Here is a 27676-nt window from a genome sequence, read left to right as displayed (position 1 = left end):
ACTTGTGACTTTGTATATTGTGACTAAATATTGCCATCTAGTGTATTTGTTGAGCTTTCAGTAAATGATACTGTAGGCATGCCCAAATGCATGATGGGAAGTGGAACCATGACTGTACGTAGTGCTACCAATTGATATATCTTCTCTGCGTTGGGGAAAAAAAAGGCTCCAAAGGCTGCCAAAATTCACTCTGCTCATTTTACGCTGCCTTTTATCTCTATATAGGTAAAACGGCGCCTTTACAGATTGAGCGCAACAATGCGTGAGTGGGTTGTGCAGCGCATGCATTAATTGCGTTAAATATTTTAACGTGATACATTTTTTAAAAATTACCACAGTTATTGGAATAAATTTGATAACCCTACCTTAAGCCTAAACTAAAGACTCTGGCTGGATGAGTGTAACATTATGTCTGTAACGTTAAATACAATTATAAAACAATTTAATTAAAATATATATATATATTTAAAAAAGGCATGGCCGATATTTTTTTGCCGATTCCTATACTTTGAAAATGACATGGGTCATCTCTAGTAGATATCATATTTATATAGGACTAGATGCAAAATAGACTCGGTGGCGTTAGCAGCACATGTACAGAAATCGGGATGCCGATCGATCGGGTCATCTCTAGTAGATATCATATTTATATAGGACTAGATGCAAAATAGACTCTGTGGCATTAGCAGCACATGTACAGAAAGCTAGATGCAGGCGTTAGTAAACGGCCGTCGGCCGCCAACTTAAAGCAGTAGACTTCCCTGCAAGGCTGTTGTAGCGAACCTAATAAACTTTTTATCTAAAATACGCCTAAATCGGTAAAATATTGACTTGAATCTATCTTTAAAATAGTTTTTAAACTTTCAAATGTCGAAAGTAGACAAAGGGAAATTATGGAATAATGGGAGCAATTTTAACAACTATAACGGTTGATTCACAACATTAAATTAATTGAATGTAGTTTAAAGCTGCTGATACAGAATGGGGATTTGAGTATACAGTGATACCTCAGCTCACGAACGCTTAAGCTCACGAACTTTTCGCCTCAAGAACATTAAATTCGCGAGCATATAGTCTCTGCTGACTAACTAGTTTTCGGCGGACGAACGAAACCACGCGGTCGAACAGCGCCACGAGAAGCTGACGCACGCCCACAGCGTCCCAGTTCGTCCCCTCCCTTTCGTTGAGTGCGGACGTGGTTTGTGTTTGATAGACATTTTGGACCATATTGAGTGTACTTTTGCTATTATGGGACCGAAAAAGAGTTACCTACAGTCATTATGGAGGTGACTCGTGTTACCAATTCGCCCTCGACTGGTAATTGGCGGTGCTTTCAGCTTCCCACCGTAGTGAGAAGTGGACCGGCGAGTCACGTTGGCTCGTTGTCGTCGCTTGTCTTCGGTTCGCCCGATTTCCTCTCCAGAAAGGTGGCGGCGTGCATACAAACACCCAGAGGCGTCGGATGGCTTTTTGTGGGCACTTTTATTAACAACCAAAAGCATGTGTGGGACACAGCGCTGGAGTCTACGCTAACTGCGCACTTCGCCGGTAACGCTCTCCTTCCAAACAGTAACTCCCTCCCTCCTCCTCCTCCTCCTCCTCCTCCTCCCACTCCATTCCATCAAGCCATCAACTACCATCACAAAGGTAAATAAAACGACTTTATTCTACAGTACAGTTTATTTCTTTAATTATAATACAATAGCACATTTATTATACATAAAATAAGGTATATTTTTGTGTAGTTTTAAGGCTTATTTAGTAGAAAATTATGTTTTATGGGGACCTGGGAACAGATTATTCTCATTTTAATGGTTTCTTATGGGAAATAAATGTTCGGAAGACAAACTTTTCGCCTTACACACACTTTCTGGGAACCAATTATGTTCGTGATCTGAGGTATCACTGTATTATTTATTGTTTTTAACTCTTAACTTGATTCTGAAATAGTCGTTTATTTAAGCCTGCGAGGCTTTTTTTTTTTTTTTTTCCCCCAAACAGTTTTTGTAACTAATGTACAAAAGCAGCTAATAGCGGGGGGGTCATCAATAATCGATTTATAATCGAATCGTAGCCTCTGAATCGTAATGTGCCCACAGATTCCCACCTCTACTTGTTATAGCCCTGTAAGATTTTTTTGGTTCATAGTACATATTTAACTTATTGTCATCCATTGAAATAATAGACATCCAATTCATTTGAACTGAGAGGATTGGCAATGATTTCTCATGTTTTAGGGCTGGTAAATGATTGCTGCTAGCCTCTTCCAGTAATGTCCATCTAATGTCTAGCACAGTCAATGGCAGCCCATTAGTCAAACAAGTGCCCTATAAAGGGTTAAAGAGACCCTTTCCAAATACAAAAACTGATCCCAACGAACGACCGCTGTGAAATCAATAGATTAATTCCCTTTACCATCTCAGTCAATTTTCATGTATCGCACTGATGCACCTCCCATGAAACCTTCCTTGTGCTTTCTCTGCCCTCAGCTACATATAGACATAAGCCCAGCAGGGTCCATAGTATCCTGAGCCTGTGGCGAGGAAGCCATGACTGGCACCATGTGGATCAAGCCCACCAGTGGTAGCTCCCCAATATCAGCAGGGAAACTCAAGAGGGGCATCAACCCCTACCATTCCATTTCAAATTTATTTGCGCCACAGGGCAGGAACCCGATAAATAGTAGATACTGTACATGTGGACAAGCATGTGGATGTATAGTACATCTAATTAAGGTATATACACACACCGTATATTGACGCAACTGAAATTATGACAGTCATGGCTCAGACAACAATGCATGGCATATTGTTGAACAGAACTCGAATGACAATCGTTTGTTCCCTTATAACATCACTTAATTGCAAAATGGCATGACAGACAATCTAACACTAATCCATACTTTACTGTTATCATGGGAACCACGAAGGCTTTTCAGACTATACACAGTCAAATATCCACAATCAATAACCGCAGAATTGTCAACGAGTTTAGGTACATGTGGATTTGTGTGTCTGTTATATATTTAAAGTGACAGACAACAAATCTCTTATATCCATCCCAATCTTTCTTAAAAAAAAAAAAAAAAAAAAAAAAAAACAGAATTGCATTTTTCTGATGAGTAATAGCGGAGGAAAAAATGAGAATAAAAGCCAGTATGTCCAGAAAGTGTCAGCCCTTAGTGCAGGCAGACATTTTATCAATCCTGATACTATTTTAGCCAATCAAATATGAATATCCCATATTGCCCACCCTTCCTCTCCACGTCATTAATACTCAGTATCACAGGAATGTTCTCTAGTCTATCAGTGTATATGTTCGTTGGTATAACTGACATCACAAAATGGCTGTGCTTGTGTTCGGTGTGATTTTTGGTGTTTGAACACTATATTTTGTATTATCAGAGGTCCAAGAAATTCACGATTGAGGCTCCAGCGACTAGTCGATTAAATCGATTAAAATTTATCAATAAATTAGTTAGCAACTAATTTTGATGATCGATTTTTGCCAGCAGCTATAATCAGTCCCGTTTGGGTCCTTGTTTGTGTGTAGTGCAGTGCTTCTTAATTATTTTCTGTTACGCCCCCCGAATAAAGACGAAAATGTTTCGACCCCCCGAAACTCTCTGCCGCCACTGTAAATAGTATCACTTGTCTATAAAATTACAATTATAATCACGCCTCAGCCTAACATTGTGTCTTTTTTTCTATTAAAGAAAAAAAAGTAACAGATCAGCTTATAATAAAGTATAACTTTATTAACATTGATTTGTTTGTCACAGAAAAGACTTAACGCGCAACAATTTGCCTGAATTTAAAAGACAGTCACATCCAAACTGTAAAAATACACTCAAGGTACATTTTTGACCATTTGATTCTGAAAAATAAAATAATAAAATCAATAAATAAAAATAAATCCAATTTGATTAGAAACATTAACTCATGAGGACAATTTGCCAAAAATTTGACCGAAAAAACAAAACTGAATAGAAGAAAAAAATTTTGGACAGAAGGACAGTTTTTATTTTCGCCGCTCACAGTATCACCTCCTTTGCAATGGTGTGGGGCAAGGGCGTAGGTTTGCATAGGGACGGTAGGGACATAACACCACCAACTTTTAGGGATTCTCAAATTGTCCCCACCAACTTTTAAGCAACCTTATTTGCATTATATAATGAGTTCAGTTTTATAGGTAATTTAAATTGTCTTCCCATAAGTTGTAAGGATAGAATTGACCCTACATTATGTTCAGACTTACATTTACCCCCTTTCACTTGCTGAATGTGCTGGTCCATTTTTTCCCCCTTCAAACGCACGTTTGATTGGCTGATGACTAGAACCCCCACATTCACACAATCCCAACAGAAATACATGTCGACATGCCGCCTCCTCCGCCCCCTTTGAAGAGGAGGGATATTAGAAGGTTTTTTTTCGGCCAGCAGCAGCCATTTTAAGTAATGTAAAAAGACGTCAATGTTGTGAAGGCGGGGAACACACCACTAATTTTGCAACTGAATGTCCGACCTGCATCAGAGTTAGCATAACCTTAAACCGTGTGAACTTTCTAATCTGTAAAACACGAGTAGAAACTGTTTAGTGACGTGTCTTCCTATACTTTTTCTACTGTTAACGTTAATCCAACTTAGCATTTATTCCCTAATTAAAATGTATTTTCTATCTCTTATCATTGAAAAAATATTTTTATTTGCAGCCGATGCACATTTTTTTAAACGCCCGCCACCCCCCCCCCCCCAAAAAAACATGCAGGTTATGCTGTTATAGCGTCCCTACCAATGTTGAGACCAAACCTACGCCCTTGGTGTGCGGTTATTGTGCACTGCGCATGCTAACAGTGCTCACTGGTTTACTGATATAACACTGACAAAGCGGGACGATTGTTTGCAATATTCGGCACTTTTTCGATGAAAAATGCTCAAACACATTTTATTCAAGTACGGCAAAAAAAAAAAAAAAAAAAAAAGCATGTTCCCCGAGGTCACATGCGCCACCCCTGACATCGCTCTGCGCCAGGGCGCGCCCCACTATTTGAGAAGTACTGGTGTAGTATGAAGTTGCTGCGCACGCGTCAGTCATAAGAGCAAGAAAGAGAGAGTTCACTGCTGCAACTGTTGCTGTATCAATAATATTATCAATCAATCAACTTTATTTGTATAGCACATTTAAAAATCCGCCAAGGAGACCAAAGTGCTTTACATAGCAAAACACAGCAAAATAAGTCAACTTTGAAAGATAAAACAAACACATAAAATAAAAAATAAAAGACGAGGTCATAAACTGTCATTGCACATTAAAAGCTGACGAAAAATAAAATGTTTTAAGACGTGATTTAAAATCCGTAAGTGAGGGGGCCTGTCTAATAGTAAGTGGTAATTGGTTCCACAGCCTGGGCGCCATCACCGCAAATGCACGGTCACCCCTAAGCTTCAGCCTTGATCTTGGGACTACTAGAAGCAGGTGGTCAGCTGATCTGAGGGTTCTGGTTGGACTGTAAGGCTGAAGCAGTTCTGACAAATATGGCGGCGCAAGATTATTCAAACATTTAAAAACAAATAATAATATCTTAAAATGTATTCGGTAATGTACCGGGAGCCAGTGAAGAGATGCTAAAATTGGGGTGATATGTTCACGCCTGCGGGTTCTAGTTAGGAGTCGAGCAGCAGAGTTTTGTACAAGTTGCAGACGGGCCAGTGCCGCCTGACCGACACCTGCATACAAAGAATTACCGTAATCCAGCCGAGTTGTGACAAAAGCATGAATCAATTTTTCCATATCAGAGCGTGAAACAATAGATTTCACCTTAGCAATCTGGCGAAGCTGATATAAACAGTCCCGAACAACACAAGAAATCTGCTTCTCAAATTTAAAATCAGCATCAAATTGGACCCCTAGATTTTTGACATAATTCTTAAGAAACGGAGACAATGAACCGAGGTCAACATTCAGGGAGGCCTGGCTACTCGGTTTGAACACCATGACTTCAGACTTACTGTCATTCAAACTTAAAAAATTACATGAGAGCCACGACTTTATATCGTTGAGGCATTCAATAAGTTGACAGAAAGTGCCATTCTGCGCCAATGGAAAATAGATCTGACAGTCATCAGCATACAAATGAAATGAAATTACAAAGTGTCGAGAGTTAGATTGTCTTTTGTGTTGTTAGAGCCAGTGTGCCTCCGTCAGAGGTGAGTAAATGAAGTCAGTTGTATTTGTCTTCTTTGTTGATGAGACGTTACTTCTTAGCACGGAGCACTAAGGTAGTTAGCGAATATGCAAGTAGTGTCTTATGTGTCCGTTTGTATTGTGTTTTGGAAGAGCATATTAGCACTTGAGTTATTGTCCTACTTTTTCAGTTTTGTTTTTTAGTTTGTTTAAAGAAAATAATTGAATCATTGGGACAATTTATATCAGATTTATATCAGCGCTTTGCCCACATGAAAAAAATGTCAATCAGCAGCACTTTTTTAAATATAAATTAGGGCTGCAACTTACGATTATTTTCACAATTGATTAATCGAACAATTAATTAAACCATTAATCAGATGAATGTCACTTTTTTCAATTACCTTCGCAGTTTACCTTAAAGTGCGTACGACAGGATTAAAAAAAAAAAAAAAAGTCTTAAATAGCATTATTATGTGAATAGAATCATATTTTGAGACGATTTGACTATATACAACAATTTGGCAAAGCACGGATGATGAGAAATTAGTCTTTTAATCCGCCGTTTAGCCACGCCAACCATTATACGGCTCTAGCGTCCCCAACAGGTGGATGACGTCGGCAGGGTAATGGTTTCATCTGATTTACAATTCAGCCCACTTAGGGGGAATTATTCAGAACGAGAAAAATGCGACGAAGAGAGCCGCAAAATGTCATTGTTTCACTCTCTCTCTACTCCAATATATTTACAGGATATTCTTTTTATAAAAGTATTTTTCCCCAATTACTTAAATAAATGGTATGGTCATGACAAATAACAGTCTTGTGCTAAATGGAATATGAAATAATAAAAATGCATTCATTCAGTACGTCATGGCAAAACTACTCCATAATGGTCAAAACTGTCGACTTCACCTTTACTGTTGTACCACCCAAACGATATTTTACGCCACCGTAGTTAGTCAGGCTTTTGTCATTTCCCTGCCCCGGCTTCGGAGAATGTAAACAAACTAAGAGGCAACATGCTGACATGCTAACCCGAACTGAGTGACGTCTCAGTCTTATTTTCGCTTTTCTAGGAGAAAAATCACAAAAAACTAGCTTGGATCATGTCACACGGCGGCGGGGTTGTCGATTGGCCTTGCCGATTGGCAAACTGCCCGGCAGAGAGCAAGTTACAGCTCGTTGACCTGCTACGGACAGGAGAGCTCGCCGGGGAAGCAGCTGGAGAGTACTGCAGGAAAAACAGTCCGACGTCGGAGGAGCGCATAGCTGCCACATGCTCACCACGAATATGGCGTAAAATAATGCTTTACTACACGGCGAAGACATAAACAAAGAGCGATTTGCAGTTGTTTTCAGGCTAACATGGCAGGATATGTCTGAGGAGAACTTCTCTACATGTCAGTCCATGACCAAACGTAAGTAAATAGTCCTTTATTTAAAGAAAGTTTGTAGTGTTTACTTTGTAATCGCTGTATTCATGGGCATTTTTAACACAATGTTGCAATTTCTGATGGGATAAAAAATTTGACAGAACACCGGGCAGGATAATAAGCAGAGTATAGAGGGGGGGGTGCAAAGAAGCCGCCAGTCGTCGGCTGAGTGGTATTTTGGAAAATCAGCGACAAAATGCAAGCCACCTCCGTATTAAAACGTGTGCCATGATCCCAGTATTTGACATAATACAAAATATGACGTTTACTCACTTCCTCGTAAGTCCAATGGTCCCACAGTAGTAGGGCTTGTTTTAGCCAATATCCGCGGTGAACGGGAACCTTTCGAAAACCAAAAAGCTCACCCGCCTCTCCCTGGTGCAGCAACAATTTTCTGCAGCCGTTTGGCTGACGTGATGCGAAAAATAAACAAATTAATCCGCAAAATCAGCTGAATCTGCAGTCCATCTGCATGCTATAAAGCAATGCCGTATTGTGAGATGCCGACCTGGGTGACATCACATTCGCATTTGTCCTAAACCGAGACTGAAGCCGGAAGTCACTCATTTTCATGGCGCGGGATTAAAATATTGAATATATAAAACGATCGCTTCCACACACATCCAAGCGGTCCATTGCATTCAGGAGCATAAAACACCGTGTGAAATATGAAATAAACATGCTTTTTGGTGTCATACGCACTTTTAAAAGTTGTTTTAGGAATGTTGGAATTAACAATGAAAACAAAATAGATGACTATTTCCTTCAAAACTAATATTTTATTTCAGCTTCCTGACGTAACCGTAGTCTACAACTGTATCAATGATCAAATATGTTGGCATGTAATTTATTAATCTATTTCAACTGATTAGTTGTTGCAGCGTTATTTAGAAGCTAGTTTAAACAGTAAGGTGTATGAAAATTGGCAAAAATGTGAATTGTTGTTTTCCAAAGTAAAAGCAGATTTTTGTTCATGTCCTACTTTGTCTTAACAAAAATACAATGAAGAAATCTGATCATATTTATGTACAACCGAGAAGTTATTTGTATGTTATAAATTAAAGAATTTAGACTAGTCTAGGGTGAAGGTCCTAAACGATTAATTGGTTATCAAAATAGTTGTCGAATAATTTGCTAATCGATTAGTTGTCGTTTAATCAATAAATTGTTGCACCTGTATTTCAATGAACAAGGGCTTTTGTCTGTTTTGTGTACTGAGAAATGATTTTTCTGTTTTAAACTCAGAACCTTTATTAAAAACTAGGGCTGCCAAAATTATCGTGTTAACGGGCGTCAATATTTTTTAATTAATCACGTTAAAATATTTGACGCATTTAACGCACATGCCCCGCTCAAACAAATTAAAATGATAGCAAAGTGTCATTTCCACTTGTTACTTGTGTTTTTTGGTGTTTTGCCTCCCTCTGCTGGAGCTTGGGTGTGACTGATTTTATAGGTTTCAGCACCATAATTATTATTGACCAACAATGGCGAGCTACTAGTTTATTTTTTGATTGAAAATTTTACAAACTTTATTAAAATGAAAACATTAAGAGGGGTTTTAATATAAAATTTCTATAACTTGTGCTAACATTTATCTTTTAAGAACTACAAGTCTTTCTATCCATGGATCGCTTTAACAGAATGTTAATAATGTTAATGCCATCTTGTTGATTTTTTGTTATAATAAACAAATACAGTACTTATGTACAGTATGTTGAATGTATATATCCGTCTTGTGTCTTTCCATTCCAACAATAATTTACAGAAAAATATGGCATATTTCATAGATGGTTTGAATTACGATTAATTTAATTTTCAAGCTGTGATTAACCAGATTAAAGTTTTAATCGTTTGACAGCCCTATTAAATTAAGTTTTATGTACTTAAAACAGTACAGTTGTAGACTACAGCTAAGTCAGGATGCTGTTAAAAAAAAAAAAAAAAAAAAAATTCTGATGGAAATTGTCATCCATTTTTGTTTTTCATGACTTACGATTTCAAGTGAAACTGTGAAGGTAATTGAAAAATGTGATCATTGTCCGATTAATAGTTTAATTAATCACCCGATTAATCGACTATAAAGATATAATCGTTAGTTGCAGTCCAATAGAAGATCGTTTATACTTCGTGTTGTCTGTCCTTTTAAGTATAGAGTTGTGCATATCTCCAATATGCTGGTACTCCTAATTGACCAGCAAAAACATATTTAATATTCAGCAACAAGAGATTAGTTTTGTCTGAACTTACTTCAACATACTATCCCTCCCCTCCCAAAAAAGAAATTTGGGGAAAAAATTCACCATGAATATGCAGAATTTTCTAAACAGTACTTACCTGTAAAAATTCAAATATCGTCATTACCAATGCCAAAGGTCAGAAATTTAAGAATGTACACGGGTAGAAAGCAAAATACTAAATGGTATCACTGCTGCCAAAGACTAATAAGGAGGAAGTTGTCTCAATTAGTGTCATAAAATTATGTTCGGTATCGCATTCTTTCTCCATTTCATTTCCAGTTGTCAGTGATGCATGAATCTAAATGGCAAACTATCTGAGGTGTACAAGTTGTAATCACATCTGACTAGACTCTAAAATGACTTTTTAATGCTACTGTGTTTTTAAAAATCTAGTCAATGATTGATGAACCCAATGTGGTATAATCGGAATATAATATATTTATCTATGAGTTCCTTTCTAATTTTGACGATAATACTTCAAAATGTAATTTTAATGACATCTGAAGTCTATTAAAGCATGAATCCATGACAGATCTAACATTGTTCTAGCTAAAACCAAATTATACAAAGATTACGGTTTGCTCATAAACCATTCACTGGAAACTGCATTTAGTTGTAAAAATAATATGAATTAACCACACATTTCACCACAAAAGCATAAAATCATACATGAAGCAAGCAAGTAAGCACATGAACTTACAAATGCGTCCTCAGTCCAGCTCAAATAATCAAGGCGTGTGGTTGAAAATATAACTTCCACTTTAGGGCGTGCAAAACAAGTACTAGCTCTTATTAGAATTTGCACTCTTAATGAAATGGTCGACAGTGCACATGCAGCTTTACAATGTCTGGGTTATACAGTGAAACTTTCTGAATACTTTATAGACTCACCCACAATTGGTGAATTTGTATGGCACTACACTGCTGATCAAAAGTATTGGCACCCCTGCAATTCTGTCAGATAATGCTCCATTTCTCTCAGAAAATGATTGCAATTACAAATGCTTTGGTAGTAATATCTTCATTTACTCTGCTTGCAATGAAAAAACGCAAAAGAAAATGAAAAAAAAATATTAAAATGGGCCGGACAAAAGTATTGGCACAATTTGAGAAATCATGTGAAGCTTCTCTAATTTGTGTAAATAACATCATCTGTTACTTACGTGTGGCACATAACATGTGGTGGCAATAACTATAATCACACTTGCAGCCAGTTCAAATGGATTAAAGTTGACTCAACCTCCGTCCTGTGTCCTCCGTGTGTCCCCAGCCTAATACTTGGTAGCACAACCTTTAGACAAAATAACTGCGAACAACCGCTTCCAGTATCCATCAATGAGTTTCTTACAATGCTCTGCTGGAATTTTAGACCATTCTTCTTTGGCAAACTGCTCCAGGTCTCAGATTTGAAGGGTGGCTTCTCCAAACTGCCATTTTCAGATCTCTCCACAGGTGTTCTATGGGATTCGGGTATGGACTCATTGCTGGTCACTTTAGAAGTCTCCAGTGCTTTCTCTCAAACCATTTCCTAGTGCTAGTGTGTTTTGGGTCATTGTCCTGCTGGAAGACCCATGACCTCTGAGGAGACCCAGCTTTCTCACACTGGGGCCTATATTATGCTGCAAAATTTGCTAGTAGTCTTCAGACTTCATAACGCCATGCACATGGTCAAGCAGTCCAGTGCATGAGGGAGCAAAGCAACCCCAAAAAATCAGGGAACCTATGCCATGTTTAATTTTGGGGCGCATGTTCTTTTCTTTGAAGGCCTCTTTTTTTTTTTTCCTGTAAACTATGTTGATACCTTTTTCCCAAAAATCTCTACTTTCGTCTCACCTGACCAGAGAACATTCTTTCGGAACGTATTTAGCTTTCTCAGGTAAGTTTTGGCAAACTCCAGCCTGGCTTTTGTATGTTTCTGGGTCAGAAGTGGGGTCATCCTGGGTATCCTACCAAAGAGTCCTTTTTCATTCAGACGCCAACGGATAGTACGGGTTGACACTGTTGTAGCCTCGGACTGCAGTACAGCTTGAACTTGTTTGGATGTTAATTGAGGTTCTTTATCCACCATCCGCACAATCTTTCATTGAAATCTCTCGTCAATTTTCTTTTCGGTCCACATCTAGGGAGGTTAGCCACAGTGCCATGGGCTTTACACTTATTGATGACACTGCGCATGGTAGACACAGGAACATTCAGGTCTTTGAAGATGGACTTGTAGCCTTGAGATTGCCCATGCTTCCTCACAATTTTGCTTCTCAAGTCCTCAGACAGTTCTTTGGTCTTATTTCTTTTCTCCATGCTCAATGTGGTACACACAAGGACACAGGACAAAGGTTGGGTCAACTTTAATCCATTTTAACTGGCTGCAACTGTGATTTAGTTATTGCCACCACCTGTTATGTGCCACAAGTAAGTAACAGGTGCTGTTAATTATACAAATTCGAGAAGCATCACATGATTTTTCAAAGGGTGCCAATACTTTTGTCCGGCCAATTTTTGGAGTTTTGTGTGAAATGATAATAATCTATTTTTTTCCAAGCAAAATAAAAGAAGATATTACTACCGAACCATTTGTAATTGCAATCATTTTCTGGGAAAAATTGAGCATTATCTGACAGAATTGCATGGGTGCCAATACTTTTGGCCAGCAGTGTATATAGGGATCATTTGTACACTGAGCTAAACTCCACTTTGACAGTTTATGACCTATTACTGATGATTATGTAATAGAAACCCAGACAAATTAAGGTTTACTTTTCAAGAATTATGAAGCCAAAACGTCCACAAATTCTGGAATGACCCATTTTGACAACATTTTTAACCTCCACCAGAAGTGGGTAGAGTAGCCAGAAATTTTACACAAGTAAGAATAGTGTTACTTGTAAATAATATTACTCAAGTAAAAGTAGTCAATCAAAAATTTACTCAAGTACAAGTAAGAATATATTCGTCGAAAATACTGAAGTCATGACTAACATTGTGAGTAACTGCTTACAATGTATGTTTTTTTTTTTTTTTTTTAAAGGTATATTTTTTTCTCAGCACAACTTCATCTATATGAACTGTTATTACTATAATGTACGATAACCTATTACATGACCATATAAGGTCAAAAATTGACCCCAAAAAAATCATCAAATTCAGACCAGAACAATGCTATGAAACATCCCCTGTCTAAAGAACATGAGTGCCCGATAGTGGAAAAAAAAAATTGTAACCTCTGATTGGTATAATAGACTCATGTGGTTATTGTTGCGACGTCTCAATGGTGAAACTGAGACAGCCACTGTTGGCATCTCTGGAAAAAAATTAAGTAAATAATAATAATAAGGAGGAAAAACGTAATGACTTCATTGTAGCCCAAAGTAGCGGAGTAAGAGTAGTGTTTGTTCTTCACAAATCTAATCAGGTAAAGGTAAAAACTATTGTGCGGTAAAACTACTCTAAGTACATTTTTCTCAAAAAGTGCTCAAAGAAATGTAACTGAGCAAATGTAACGCATTACTACCCAACTCCGCCCTCCACACACTTTAAAAACTCAAGGGGCATAAAAGGGGGTCTGGGTCCGCACAGTTTGGCCTTCAAACTAGTACTGACACTTATTGGATGAAACACAATTTAGTGGGGAAAACTGAAAAATAGCTTAATAAAGGATGTACACAATATGTTTCATACTTACTCCCACTCTTTGCGACGCGCTTGTGGTGTGCTGTGGATCTTATGCGCCTGGTGGGCTTTCACTATGTCCTTCTGCTCGATCAGGCCCCCACGACGTCTATTGATCACATTGGGGCTGATGGGTAAATCCCCATCAATGACTAGCATGCTACCACCAATATCAAACGATGAGGTCACATCCAGTGTGAGGCCGGTTCTGTTTTGGTGCGCAGGCGGGCTATGACCCGGCACGTGCGAGAGGTAGAGTGTGTCGTGGCTGCTGGACAGACTGTGGGGCTCAAGGAGCGAAGGGGAGCCAGAACAAGGGCCAGAAGCCCCAACCAGTCCGGTTCGATGCTTTTGCCAACTTTCAGCATCCGCATGGGATGTGTGGAGGACGTGGTGTCTGGGGGTGCTGTTCCCACACATGGGCTCCAGGGCCAGACCCAAAGCATCCTCACGACAATGTGGACCTCTTGTCAGTCTGGGTAGGCCCAATGTATTGTGGTCCCCTGTCATATTGCTGAAAGAACAAGGAAAAAACAGTAAGACAGCAAACAAGGAAATAACTGAGATAACTGCAAAGTCATTTAAGTGGTTTTAACCGTTGGCAATGTTGTTTTTAAAAGAAGAACTAAGGGTGACGAATAATGAGAAGAAGACTAACGGTACAATGAGTGTGGGAATCACTGAATTCATTAAGTTTCTGTTGTCACCAAACACACTGTCCTTTGTTATTAACATTAGAATATTATCTTTTCTCGTTTGTAAATTTGTAACTCTGGTAACACTTTACAATAAGGGTCCCTTGACAAGGATGCACTAAAGGACCCAAATGCTCGACAGTTCAATCCAAACAAAGATTTATTTTCCAGTTCATAAAGTTCAAAAAAGGAAGTTAACAAAAATTCACAGCATCGGCTGGACATTAATAACAAAAATTCACAGCAACAGCTGGACATCAATCAACTGAGTAGATTTCACTTGGAAACAAAAAAGGCATTAGTTCAAAAACTTGAAACGTTCTCACAAAGGGGCTTACACAAGGACGTGGCGTAGGACGTGGCAGGATAGCAGACAAACTGACACTGGGAAAGGTTAGAAGCAGGCTATTTAAACAGAGGGTCACAGGTGGACGCAATCAGCCTGATTGGCAAGGGCAGGAAGTAAAGTTAACTCTAGGAGGCACGCCACTACCAAAATAAAAGAATTGACATGAATTAACACAAAACATTAACAAACTTCCGAGACGTGACATCCCTTAATTAACATTAGTTAATGCATTTTTGGACAATAACTCATGTTTAAAGACCAAATGTGAAGTAAGGTTGGCCAACCATGTTTTTGAATAATATCAATGTCTAAACAATTATAAGCATATTTTCGTTATTTTTTTTAACGCAACCCTTCCAGATTCTATGTTTAACCCATAGCAACGCCCCGACAACGAAAATGCTTTTCTTCGACAATCTTCGGAAATTACGTCACACAGAGAACTGCGAGGGAAGTGCGCCATAGAACAGTATTGTTGCATGGCTTCTCGGTAAGATGCCACGGCGTTGTGTGGCGATGTATTGTTCTCAATCCAAAGAAAAGTTGTATGAGTGGCCAAAGGATAGCAGGGTACATAAATGGACATCTTTTGTTAGCACGAAGCGAATGAATTTCACGCCATCATCGGGTAGTGTTCTCTGCTACAAACACTTCAAAGATGCCTGCTTCCTCAACCGGTCTGCTTATGATCAAGGATTTGCAAAAAAGTAAGTGTGATTTTTGGATAGATGACTGATGACTTTGTCGAAGCAGAGCTGCCAACTGTTGTGGAATGAACAGTACAAGGTAGCTACGTTAGCCGAAAGGTAACTCGAGGCAAAACCCCGATCGTGTTGTGGAATGAACAGCTAACTCGTGGCAGTCCCCGATCATAGTTGTATTGAGTTCATTTTACCTACACTTATAAATTGGTCAAAACTTTTTTTTTTTTTTTAATCCCAGGCAATAGCAGGTGGTTATTTACCTGACATGTTTCGGCGAACACTTCCGCCTTCGTCAGAGGGTCCGATGGCGGAAGTGTTCGCCGAAACATATCAGGTAAATAAAAGCTAACGTCGCTAGCTTCTACTGTTCATTCCACAACATGATCGGGAATTCGTCATAACTCTTCTTTTATCCCAGGCAATTGTAGGTGGTTATTTACCTGACATGTTTCAGCGAACACTTCCGCCTTCGTCAGCGGGTCCGAAGGCGGAAGTGTTCGCCGAAACATATCAGGTAAATAAAAGCTAACGTCGCTAGTTTCTACTGTTCATTCCACAACATGATCAGGGATTCGTCAAAACTCTTCTTTTATCCCAGGCAATAGTAGGTGGTTTATTTACCTGACATGCTTCAAATCATAAAAATAATAACAGCCTATATCTTACCAATCTTGTAATCTCGAATGTTCTTGTCTCCATTCCATGTCAGGTAGTTTGGGCACATTGTTTGCATCCTGATTAGCGTCTGGCTAATACATGTACGGTCCAACATAAAATTCCAACCTCCTCCTCTTCCTCCAACTCTTCCAAATATTGGATCTCCTCACTTGCGCTCGATCTATCTGCCATCGCTCTTCTCAGTGTGACGTATCACTTCCGGGTTCATCCCCGTTCAGGCTCGAACTTCGGAAACGCGATTATTTTGTCAAATATACAACATATAAATAATTTTTTTAATGCTTTATTTGTTGGACAATGTTTAATTACTTTAATTGTGACCCTATTTGGCATTTTATGAAATTACTTCACATTTGGTCTTTAAGTAACATGACAATAATTCATTTAATCCCTTATTTAACATTTATTAATATATTAATTAACATGAGTTAATGCATTAAGTTAAATCATTAGTTAATGCATTTTAAGACAATTACTAATGTTTATGTAACATTACAATAATTCCGATAATCCCTTATTTAACATCTTATTTAACATTTAGTAATTTATTAATTGACATTAGTTAATGCATTAGTTAATGCATAACCAGACAGTAACTAATAGTTTGGTAAAATTAAAAATATATATAGGCCTATATAGGGTTAGGGTTTAGGGTTTGTTAACTTAAGCAATTATAATTTCTTAGTTAAGGGACACATGTACTACACTTTACAATAAGGGTCCAAAAAGCATTCAGTAATGGTTAATAAAGGTTGGGGGGGGGGCCACTTAAGCATTTATAATTTCTTAGTTAAGGGACACATGTGCTACACTTTACTATAAGGGTTTAGGTTTAGAAAAAAAACATTCAATTATGGTTGATTAAGGTTAAGTAATAAGTAATACTTATGAGGTACATTCATGTGAAATAATACCATACTTAAGGTTAGGTTATAATATATAATATATATAATAAATTACTTAACAGTAATTCATATATACATTAGTGCATTAATAAATAGTTATTAATGTATACCGGTACTAGTAAGTGATTATCTTATTTCAAAATGAGAAACATTGCTCTGTGAGTCCTTGGTTGCTGCTAACCTAACCTTTAGTATGGCATTATTTCACGTGAACGTACCTCATAAGTATTACTTAACCTTAATTAACCATTACTGAATGTTTTTGGAACCTTATTGTAAAGTGTAGTACATGTGTCCCTTAACTAAGAAATTATAAATGCTTAAGTTAACAAACCCTAACCCTAAACCTAACCCTATATAGGCCTATATTATTTTTAATTTTACCAAACCATTAGTTACTGTCTGGTTATGCATTAACTAATGCATTTTTACCTAATGCATTAACTAATGTTTTAACTCATGTTAATTAATTTATTAATAAATGTTAGATAAGCAATTATATTAATTATTGTATTGTTACTTAAACATTAGTTATTGTCTATAATGCATTAAATAATGTTAATTAAGGGACCCTTATTGTAAAGTGTCACCGTCACTCTTGTAACAATTACTGTAATACAGTGATTCTCAAAGTGTGGTACTAGTATGACTACAACGGGGGAAAAAAAGTTGACAAAACTTGACATTTCAAGCCGACCCATTTCACTTGAATTTTCAAGTTTTGATGAAAATTTCAAAAATCATGTTAACGTTCTCATGAGCTGATATTTGTGCCGCTTTTTCAGTAGATTGTAGTTCGCGTCTCTGTAACATGTAAGTTGCCGCACTCATTGCCAACGCCTACGAGCTTACGACAGACACACCTTCTCCACCGACGGCCAGTCAAAGATTATATAAATTAGCTCCAGTCAGCTGCATAATAATGAGAGGAGCGAGAAAATGACCAGGAAATTACATTCTGAGCATTTTCAACGCAAATTGTCATGCATCTTCAGGTTTTAGCATCTTTTTAATCTTCAAATGAGAGTTGAGAGTTATGAATTCCAGGTTTCAATTCAAGGTTTTATGAAGTCAATTCAAAAAACGTACATTCAAAATGGAAAAAGGTTTAGCAACCACCATAAACACTGGAGACTCATCCGCGGATCTTAATCAGGCGGGTTGAACTGCAGTTGCTAGTCACCATGGCAACACTAACTTTTAGTATCTACAGTGATTGCGACACCTTTGTAGCTGCCATCACAGCCCCTTCGGTTGGGAATGGCTTGCTCAGCCTTTAAATCAATAGTATCATAAATCAATCTGTGAAACCCATGTTTTGCTATTTCAGCCACACAATCTGCTGCCGTAGTTTCTGACTGATGAAGTCCATTGCTTCTTACGCTTTCAATTTCTTGCTCTCTCATGGCAGATAAGGACCATGTTGCTGCAAAAATTGATGCCTGTGTTTGCAGGTCAATGTAGCGAATGTAAGCAGACATGAGTGGAGAAAAACATAATGTGCATAACAATGCAGAGCTTTTTTTCCGGGGAGGAAAGATTTGTCTCAGACATTGATCTTTTGAAGTCATTTTGTAAATTGCATTTTCAAACTTATTGGACAGTGGTGCCAACACAATCAGCTGACATTTCAGGATGTTGTATTTGAGAACATTTGATCTCACTAAGACCCGAACTACTTCCAGTAATGCATCACTTTGCTGACTATGTGCATTTAGCTTTTGTTTCCTTCTTTTTGCACAAACAATAGAAGCATTTGAGTTGACCAAGGCACTGATACTGACTAAACAGCAAAGGAACAAAGTTCTTCAAGTGAGTGCTAGTAAGCCAGCTACACTCTAAAAAAAAATCCACTGGCTCTACTTAAAAAAATTGTTGTAACAATTTGCATTTAATTTTTTAAGTAAATTCAACTAAGCAATGATTAAGTACTTCCCTTATAAATTTTCTAACTGGACTAACTCAATTAGTATAGTTGAACCATCATTATTTATTGTCCTCCACAAGCTTTATTGTGTAGAACCAACTCAATTTTTAAGTCCAAGTTTTAGCATTAATAAGAAATAAAACTACTTCATTTAGGTTGCTAAAACTCCTTCATTTTAATTTCTCAACTCAAAAGTTGACGCAAAATGGTACTTAAATTTATTGAGTAAGAGCAACTCATTCATTTTCCATGCCGCTTTTTCCTCACGAGGGTCACAGAGGTGCTGGAGCCTATCTCAGCTAACTATGGGCTGTAGGCAGGGGACACCCTGAACTGGTTGCCAGCCAATCGCAGGGCACAAGGAGACATACAACCATTCAGGCACACTCATACCTACGAACAATTTAGAGTGCTCAATCAGCCTACCATGCATGTTTTTGGGATGTGGGAGGAAATCTCAGAACTGTGAGGCGGACGTGCTAACCACTCAGCCACCGTGCCGCCTAAGAGCAACTTGTTTTTCTAAAATAAATTGGACATGGCAACTCCAGTTTTATTTGGAAAAATATATATATTTCAAAACTCAAAAGAATGGACAAAATAAAAGTGCAGAGCAAAACCAATATAAACATCCTAAACATTGTCAACAGTTCACTTCAGGTGCAGGTATAAACGAAACGTGTACTTCCAGTACTTTGATACACAGATATGGCACAACAACACACAGTGCAAAACAAGTGTACAACAAAATGTTTGCAAATGTACAAACAATATAGGGTGATTGAAAAGTAACTCCTGCAGAAAAGCTTATTAAAAAACAATATACTTTTAAGTTAATACGTCTTTCTTAATATTTAATTTTGATTAATTCCATAAAAGAAGTTACCAACTTAATAAAACAATGAATAGTAAAAAAAAGTCATTTTTATGTTGAAAAAGCTCATGTTTTCAAGTCATACCAACTAGCCTCATGAATCATTTTTTAGAGTGTAGAACACTATACTATTCGGTGTTGAATAGATATATGCCGATTATCGGTTTCAAGGTATTCCATGGTATGAAAACGTCAAGGTTTCAAAATCTCTAAAATTTTCAGTCATACCGTCACTACTTTTTATGTCCCAAAAATGTATGGCGAAATCCATCGCTTGCAGCTGCAAATCTCAACCCTCCCCCATCGGTTGTTGCTCAGTGTCAGTGAGTCAGCTGTGCTACACGATGGCTGGAGGAGGTGAACTCCTGAACTTTTTCCCCATCGAAGAAAACTAAATCGCTTGTATGGGAATACTTCGGCTACAGAAAAGTTACAGACGGACACGGCTTAGAGGAGGAGGGCCAGCTGACATGTAAAACATGTTTGCGGAGGGTGGCTGCCGAGGAGGCAATGCTTCCAATTAGGGCTGTCAAATTTATCGCGTAAAGGGGGGGAAATTAATTTTTCAAATTAATCTCGTTAAAATATTTGACGCAATTAGCGCATGGACGGAATGCCCCCTTTCATGCGTTGCCTCAAACAGTTTACAATTACAAATTGAGACCGAAAAGGCAGAGAAGTGCGAGTGGACACAGGTGTTCATTGGACTGCACCTTTAATTGGCTTAAGCAGCCACCACAAGCAGTCATAGTTGCCCAATTACCCATCATGCATTTGGGCAGAGACAATCTTTTTCTTAACACGCTTAGTTGAACACAACACAGAGCATATTATATACCATTTGCAGCCACTACTGACAGTCATGGTTGCCCAACTTCCCATCATGCATTTGGGCTGAGCAGGAGACGTTCTTTTTCTTAACACGCCTAATTGAACACAACGCAGAACATAGTGTATACATTTGCAGCCACCACTGACAGTCATGGTTGCCCAACTTCCCATCATGCATTTGGGCCAAACAGTTAAGTAGCTACAGTATCATTTAGTGAAAGCACAACAAAAATAATATTCCTACCCTTCAAAAAAATAATGTTCACAAAAAGAAAAGCGCTCAATGCAAAGAGAACTGGCATCCCCAATCAAATAGCTATGCAAAATACAAATAAATTTTAATAATGTCAATGCCATCTTGAGGATTTATTGTTATAATAAACAAATACAGTACTTATGTACAGTATGTTGAATGTTTATGTCTGTTTTGTGTCTTATCTTTCCATTCCAACAATAATTTACAGAAAAATATGGCATATTTTAGAGATGTTTTTAATTGCGATTAATTACGATTAACTCCTCTTTAAGCTGTGATTAACTCGAATAAAAATTTTAACCGTTTGACAGCCCTACCTTCAATATGATTTCGCATTTATGCAAAATTTAAGGTTAGTAAACACTGTCATGAACGTTTCCCAGCAGCTACGAGAGTTAGCTCAGCGTGTTAAGTGTGTCTAACGTTGGTAAAACGTGGTGTTTTTTCTCTCTGATAACTGTCTGTGTTGAGAAAGAGAATGTGTGTATAATGTAAACATGATACAAGTCATACAGACGTGCTTTTTATGGAAAATAATTTAATTGTCTTTGTTCTGTTGGTATTAATGTTGAGCTGTGACTGTGGGTTTAGGCTCACCTAAAGGACTGCGTTTACCGTAATTTTCGGACTCTAGTCTGGTGCGGCTTATTTGTTGATTTATTTGACAGTGGCGTTATATACGTATGACGCCACTGTCAAATAGTATATATGAGATCATTTGCCGGATGACGCAAAGTGACATTTGTCATAAGCATTCATAAATGCTCATGGCAGTATCATGTTATAATTATGACGGTCTTATGCCAATTCTATGGCGCCACTGTCAAATAAAGTGTCACCAAATATCGTAGTTAGCAATTAATTAAGACGGAAACGGAAAAGTAACTGAAGAAATATTTTGAACAGAACATGAATTTTGATTGTTATTTACATCTGTAGCACTGCAATGCATGCTAGGAGGCATTTTGGATGACAACAGTGTTGACAGCAGGTGGCAGCAGAGGTTGACTGTGTCCACCAAGAGAGCAGTGATGGCCAAATGAAGCTTCTTGAAGCAATGATGTCACATTTAGCTCCTTGTCAAATATCTCATTTTAGAGTGTGGGCGGTGTTTCTCTGGATGCAGGTGCTTCCGATGCTCATCAGCTGCGTACTTAAATGCAGGCAACCAAAGCACGGGTGCCGAGATATTTTTCTTGCTGATCGCCATTCGACACGCGTACCTTCTTGGCCCATTTGTACTATTTGCTAGCTTATTCGTCAACTGTTTTTTGTTCTGCGATTCCTCTACCTTGTGCAGGTATTGAGTGTGTTTTTTTTGTTATCTTATTGGTGCTCTGCCCACCGTGTAGTTCAGTGTTATTCGATACCCGTTGACCTCTTGTCACGGACCCTTTTGTTATTCCCCCTTTTTTCGCGATTTCGTGCTTACTCTGTTTGTATTAATAAACCCTTGCACGCTTCCCCTCTATTGTTGTCTGCTCTTGGGTTCAGTCTTGCATTCCGCTGTCGCGGACCGTAACAAATGAAGTAGGGCAGTCAAACGATTAAAATTTTTAATCGAGTTAATCACAGCTTAAAAATTAATTAATCGGAATTAATCGCAAATAAAACCATCTTTGAAATATGCCATATTTTTCCATAAATTATTGTTGGAATGGAAAGATAAGACACAAGACGGATATATACATTCAACATACTCTACATAAGTAGTGTATTTGTTAATCATAACAATAAATCAACAAGATGGCATTAACATTAACATTCTGTTAAAGCGATCCATGGATAGAAAGACTTGTAGTTCTTAAAAGAAAAATGTTAGTACAAGTTATAGAAATGTTATATTAAAACCCCTCTTAATGTTTTCGTTTTAATAAAATTTGTAAAATTTTCACCCGAAAAATAAACTAGTAGCTTGCCATTGTTTATATCAATAATTACACGATGCTCATGGTGCTTAAACCCATAAAATCAGTCGCACCAAAGCACCAGCAGAGGGAGACAAAAAACACAAGTAACAAGTGTGCATGACACTGTGCTGTCATTTTATTCTGTTTGAGCGGGGCATGTGCGTTAATTGCGTCAAATATTTTAACGTGATTCATTTAAAAAATTAATTACCGCCCGTTAACACGTTAATTTTGACAGCCCTAAAATGAAGATCTGCAGCCAACTGGTTCAAACCTTCATGGTGGGTTGTTTAGTCTTATGACAGTCTTATGATGCCGCTGTCAATTGAAGTGTTACCGGTTAATATCTTTTGGTGTAAACATCATATAATAGAGTGAGGACAGCTGCGGCTTATAGTCTAGTGCGGCTTATCTATCAACAAATGCTGTTTTCGTGTCAAATTTCGTGAGTGGCGGCTTATAGTCCGGTGCGCCTTAAAGTCTGAAAATTATGGTATTCTGATTTTATTTAGAATTTTTTTTTTTTCAATTTAACAACATACTTATGTTCCAATTTGCTAATGTTTTTGGGGGGGGGGGAAATCATGTTCAATGGAAAAAAAGTTATTTATCTATTTATTTTTTTAACCCAGATATCTCAAAGTAACACATTTAAGAGCTGTAATTGCAATACCGTGATATCGGGAAATTTTTGGCCAAAGGTTATCATACTGTCATAATCTCATTCCGGCACATGCCTAGTGTGGAATTTTAAATAACAGATGTACAGATTCCTACAAAATCCTCATCCACAGCATTATGTGAGATTTAGCCCCCAAATTGCTCATTGGCAATTGTGGCATTGTGGTTGGCATGCCTCATAGTCAAGTGTGAATGGATGATTGTCATTATGTGGTCTGTGATTTACAGGAGAGTCAGTCCAGCATGTACCCTGCCTCTCGCCAGATGTGATGCACTCCGGCTCACCTACAACCCTAATGAGGATATGTGCAACACAAAATGGATGGAGAGAGGTTGTGATAGTGCAGAACTGCACTGGATCATAAGAGAGGGTGTTTGTAATGCTGTACTTTATCCGACAGTATGGTAATTTGACCAATTTAACATCAAGACTTGACTTTTGAATACAACCTTGGGCAAGAATAAAATCTTATAAATAACATCAACATCCATTTCACTCAAATGTAGTCAGTCTTTATCTGATTTCAACAGTCCATTAGTTGTACAGAAAAACATCCCTGGTTGCCGCTGACTCCATTGTGGTTACTCATCTTCTGAACAAAATTCTGTCTCTAGTTGACATTGGTTTGGAAGAATTCCAATTAGCTTTTTAGGGGTCTGACTGCTGATTATTATTGTTTACCGAGTGTTCTGCATGCAATTACACCAACAACGACAAAAAAAAAATTCAAAAAGGCTCAAGGTGCTGTCAAATTGACAATGTGACCAGAACTAATTGTTTCGTATGCTCTTTGCTGTGTAGCCAGGTGTCTGCATGGTAGCTAATATAAAGTGATGAAGATTCTCTGACAGGCGAGGCACCTCTATGCACCTGCTGTCCAACAACAGTCAACACAAGAGCCTCATTACACATCACATCCCGTTAACTTAAAAAGCAACCCAACTTGTTTCATCTACTGCAAAAACAATTGTCATATTTAAGTCATTAGAAGTTAATATAAGCTCATCTAACTTATTGGCTGCCTTTGATGGCAATAGACGTAAGACGTGCAACACATTTAAAGTCACTTTAACCCCTTAGATGCACAAGTTACTGGACCCTACACTCTTCCATAAGTGGGTCAAAAATGACCCATTTTAAAACCAATGTGTTTTTATGCCATTTTGGTGAAGAATAATCACTTGTATATTAATTAGTATGATATTTAGGGCCACACAATTAACATTTATCTGAGAAAAAATAATAATAATAATCCAGAACAGCAATAGACTTCATCCTTCCTTGTATTTTATCATCAGTGATGAAGAGTTCCCATGCATCTTTTTGGTGAGACAGTGGTGCTAAGCCCTTGTGGAGGCACTGACCGATTTCTGAGGATATCGTGGCTCTGTGTTCTGCCCTGGGTGGGAGGTAATTCTCTCTAGTAAGAGCCCTACCAACTCATTCTGTTGGCCATGATTTGGACACTTTCTTCTTCAGAGGACACATAAGTGGAATCTTATGAGTCAGATTGATCCTGTTCAGTTGGATTTCCAGGTGGACAACTGCCACTGCCACCAGGACAATAGTCTGGGTCCTCATCATCAGAAATTTCGGACACTTGAGTCCAACCCTGTCACTGCCTCTCCATCATCCAACATCTGTGGGACCATTTAAGCTGTAAATCTAGCACAAATCCGATTTTTCCGTGTTTTTCCGACTAGACTGAATGGGAAAAGTCACATAATAGTGGACCATTTTCAAATTCGATCCAGGTCACTTTCGTACGTGGTCAAAATCCCATCCGGGCCACAATGGCTGTGGTCCGAACTGTCAAGTCCCCCAAATTGGAATTCATGCAGCAATTAACATCAGCAAAGAGCGAGAGAGACAGCGTGCTACGGTAGCGTTGGTGTGCATTAGCGTTAGCACCTAGCTTGAACGTGGCTTTTGGGGAAGGAGCGGGCTTGACAACAGTCATAAAAAAATAAAATGGGTTGAGAATAAGCCTGATAATGCTCGGTTTTCTCTCTGCTCCAATGCTCCTGCGCATGCGGGCCAGTTTGCTCAGCGCATCTCGGACTGCGAATTACAGCGCATGTGTGATGGACAAAGGCAGTCTGAAAGGGTACGCCAAAAAAACAGATATGAGAAAAAATCGGAATTGTGTATTAGGACCTGCGATATGAACCTAGCCTTAGTTAGCTAGCTAGTTATGAAGTAGGTTAATTTAGGATATAATAATAAAGAGTCATGAAAGACACACACACACAAAATACTATATGGACATAATACTTACAGTACAGTACACGTATCAGCTATCGCTGTGTAAAATAATCTTCTTAAAGGATGTCACTTTTTACATGACTAGTCTGTGTGGTCCACGGTAAATTTATTCCTGACAGCCAAAGTTGATAAGAATGAAAGATTCCCGTTGGATTCCATAGAAAATGCATGTGGGTCATTTTTGATGCACTTGTGGAAGCTTAGGGTAGTAATACAAAAATGACAATTTCTTCAAATGTATTAAAAGTTCATCAAAAATTTGAATGGCATTATATCAAAAAGATGTTTTTGAGGAATACCTGGAATATGAATTGATAACAATTTTTCATTCCGTAGATATTTCAAGAAAACAACCTCACCGGGTCATTTTTGACCCACTTATGCATCTAAGGGTTACATTTGGAAATTCTTTATTGTCATCATCATCGGTATCATAAACAGTTACAGGATAGCATTGTGATAAGATTAACCCGAAGAAACCCAAAGAAAAGACAAGGGCTGACTAAATCCCGTCCACATTAAGCCAAAGGACGCACATCATTGCATGATAGAGTAGGCATTTCACATTGTGGTACAAGTACAGTATTTTTTTTTTTTTTTTTTTTTTTTACACATGAATTATCTTTCCAACAGTCATTGATTAGACTTGGGTCAAGCTGTCAGTCATCTGTATGTTCATTGACTAGGGTAGAGTTTGTCTAATTTGTTGACATGGGCGCTGGCTCGATGTAGGTCGCATTGTTGAGAAAATCCTGTCCAAAGTACTTAGTGACCAGTTAAGCAGTTCCATTATACAAAAATTGTTACAGATTTAATCAAGACTCGACAGCATTCGCGTATGTTAGCAGATGGAATGTTCTGTCTTTGCGACAGATCCTATTGTTAGGGCATGTTATGACTACCTTATCTTTAGTCTCTGAAATTGTTGTTGTTGTTTTTATGGGAACACTATGTGGTGTCTGTGTGTCTGGCAGAACGCCCTAATTTGACTCTCGTGCAGTTGTTTTTTCCATGCTGGAGGTCAATCTCGGTAGCGACTTAGAATAATGTCCTTATATGCTCTTTTAAAGGCTGCTAAGGACTCCATGTTGGTCAGTGCGGGGTCAAGAGCATTCCAGAGGCAGGCCCCTATGTTAGGAATCGAAAATGATTTTAAGGTGGTTCTCACATGGCTGTAGTTAAACACATTGTTCTCTCTCAAATCATAATTCAATTCCCTCACTTGGAAGCGAATTTGTATGTTGTGCGGAAGACAATTTGAATGGGCCTTGTACATCATCTGGACAGTTTTGAAAAGTATCAAATCATAGAATTTTAAAAACTTAGATATGATGTAAAGCTCATTAGTGTGTGCTCTATATGGTGCTTTGTGGATAATCCTAATCGCTTTCTTTTGAAGGATCATCAGAGGATGAAGGTGGGCTTTGTATGTGTTTCCCCAAATTTCGGCACAATAGGTAAGATACAGCAAGATCAATGCACTGTAGAGTGTTTGGGGAGCCTTCTCATCTAGCACATTTTGGGCTCTAAAGAGAATAGAAATGCTTCTAGCTAGCTTATTTTTCAGATGGCTTCCATGTGCCTTCCATGTGAATAAATCATCAATTACTACTCCTAAGACTTTGTGCTCTCTAACTCTCTGCATTGTGAATTGTAAATGGCAGTGAACAGAGTCATGTTAAACTCCATTTTGATCTCATGTCAATAAACAACACACATCAGTGAAAACAGATCCAAACTATCTTTTCAAGATGAAGATTAACCTCTGATTGAAAACTGAACATATCAAGAGATGTGTTTCAATTAGGGCTGTCAAAATTATCGCGTTAACGCGCGGTAATTAATTTTTTTAATTAATCACGTTAAAATATTTGACGCAATTAATGCACATGTCCCGCTCAGACAGTATTCTGCCTTTTGGTAAGTTTTACAGCAAGGCTTTTTGTGCTGTCTAACAGCGAACTCTTGTGGTCGCTTTGCGACATTGTTTTATTGTTTTCTTGCCAGTTCAATATGGCTGCACGACATCTCGGGCTGACGCCTACGTTGTAATGTTGTGCTTACATGATCCTTGGA

At 38.1% G+C, this 27676-nt stretch overlaps 1 protein-coding gene across 1 annotated transcript in view; it reads right to left on the bottom strand.

Moving 5' to 3' along the window:
* LOC130918675 (voltage-dependent R-type calcium channel subunit alpha-1E) overlaps positions 1–27676 on the bottom strand; it is a 312447-nt gene that overhangs the window by 274551 nt on the left and 10220 nt on the right. The window contains exon 2 of the mRNA XM_057840588.1: positions 13538–14038. Within this exon, the coding sequence (XP_057696571.1) occupies positions 13538–14034 (497 nt within the window). The 5' untranslated portion in view covers positions 14035–14038. The remainder of the gene's footprint in view (positions 1–13537; positions 14039–27676) is intronic.

This window comes from Corythoichthys intestinalis, chromosome 7, assembly GCF_030265065.1.
Source record: "Corythoichthys intestinalis isolate RoL2023-P3 chromosome 7, ASM3026506v1, whole genome shotgun sequence".
NCBI classification, from domain to species: domain Eukaryota; kingdom Metazoa; phylum Chordata; class Actinopteri; order Syngnathiformes; family Syngnathidae; genus Corythoichthys; species Corythoichthys intestinalis.
The sequence above is the reverse complement of the archived record's forward strand: the minus strand, read 5'-3'. Positions and strand labels throughout refer to the sequence as shown.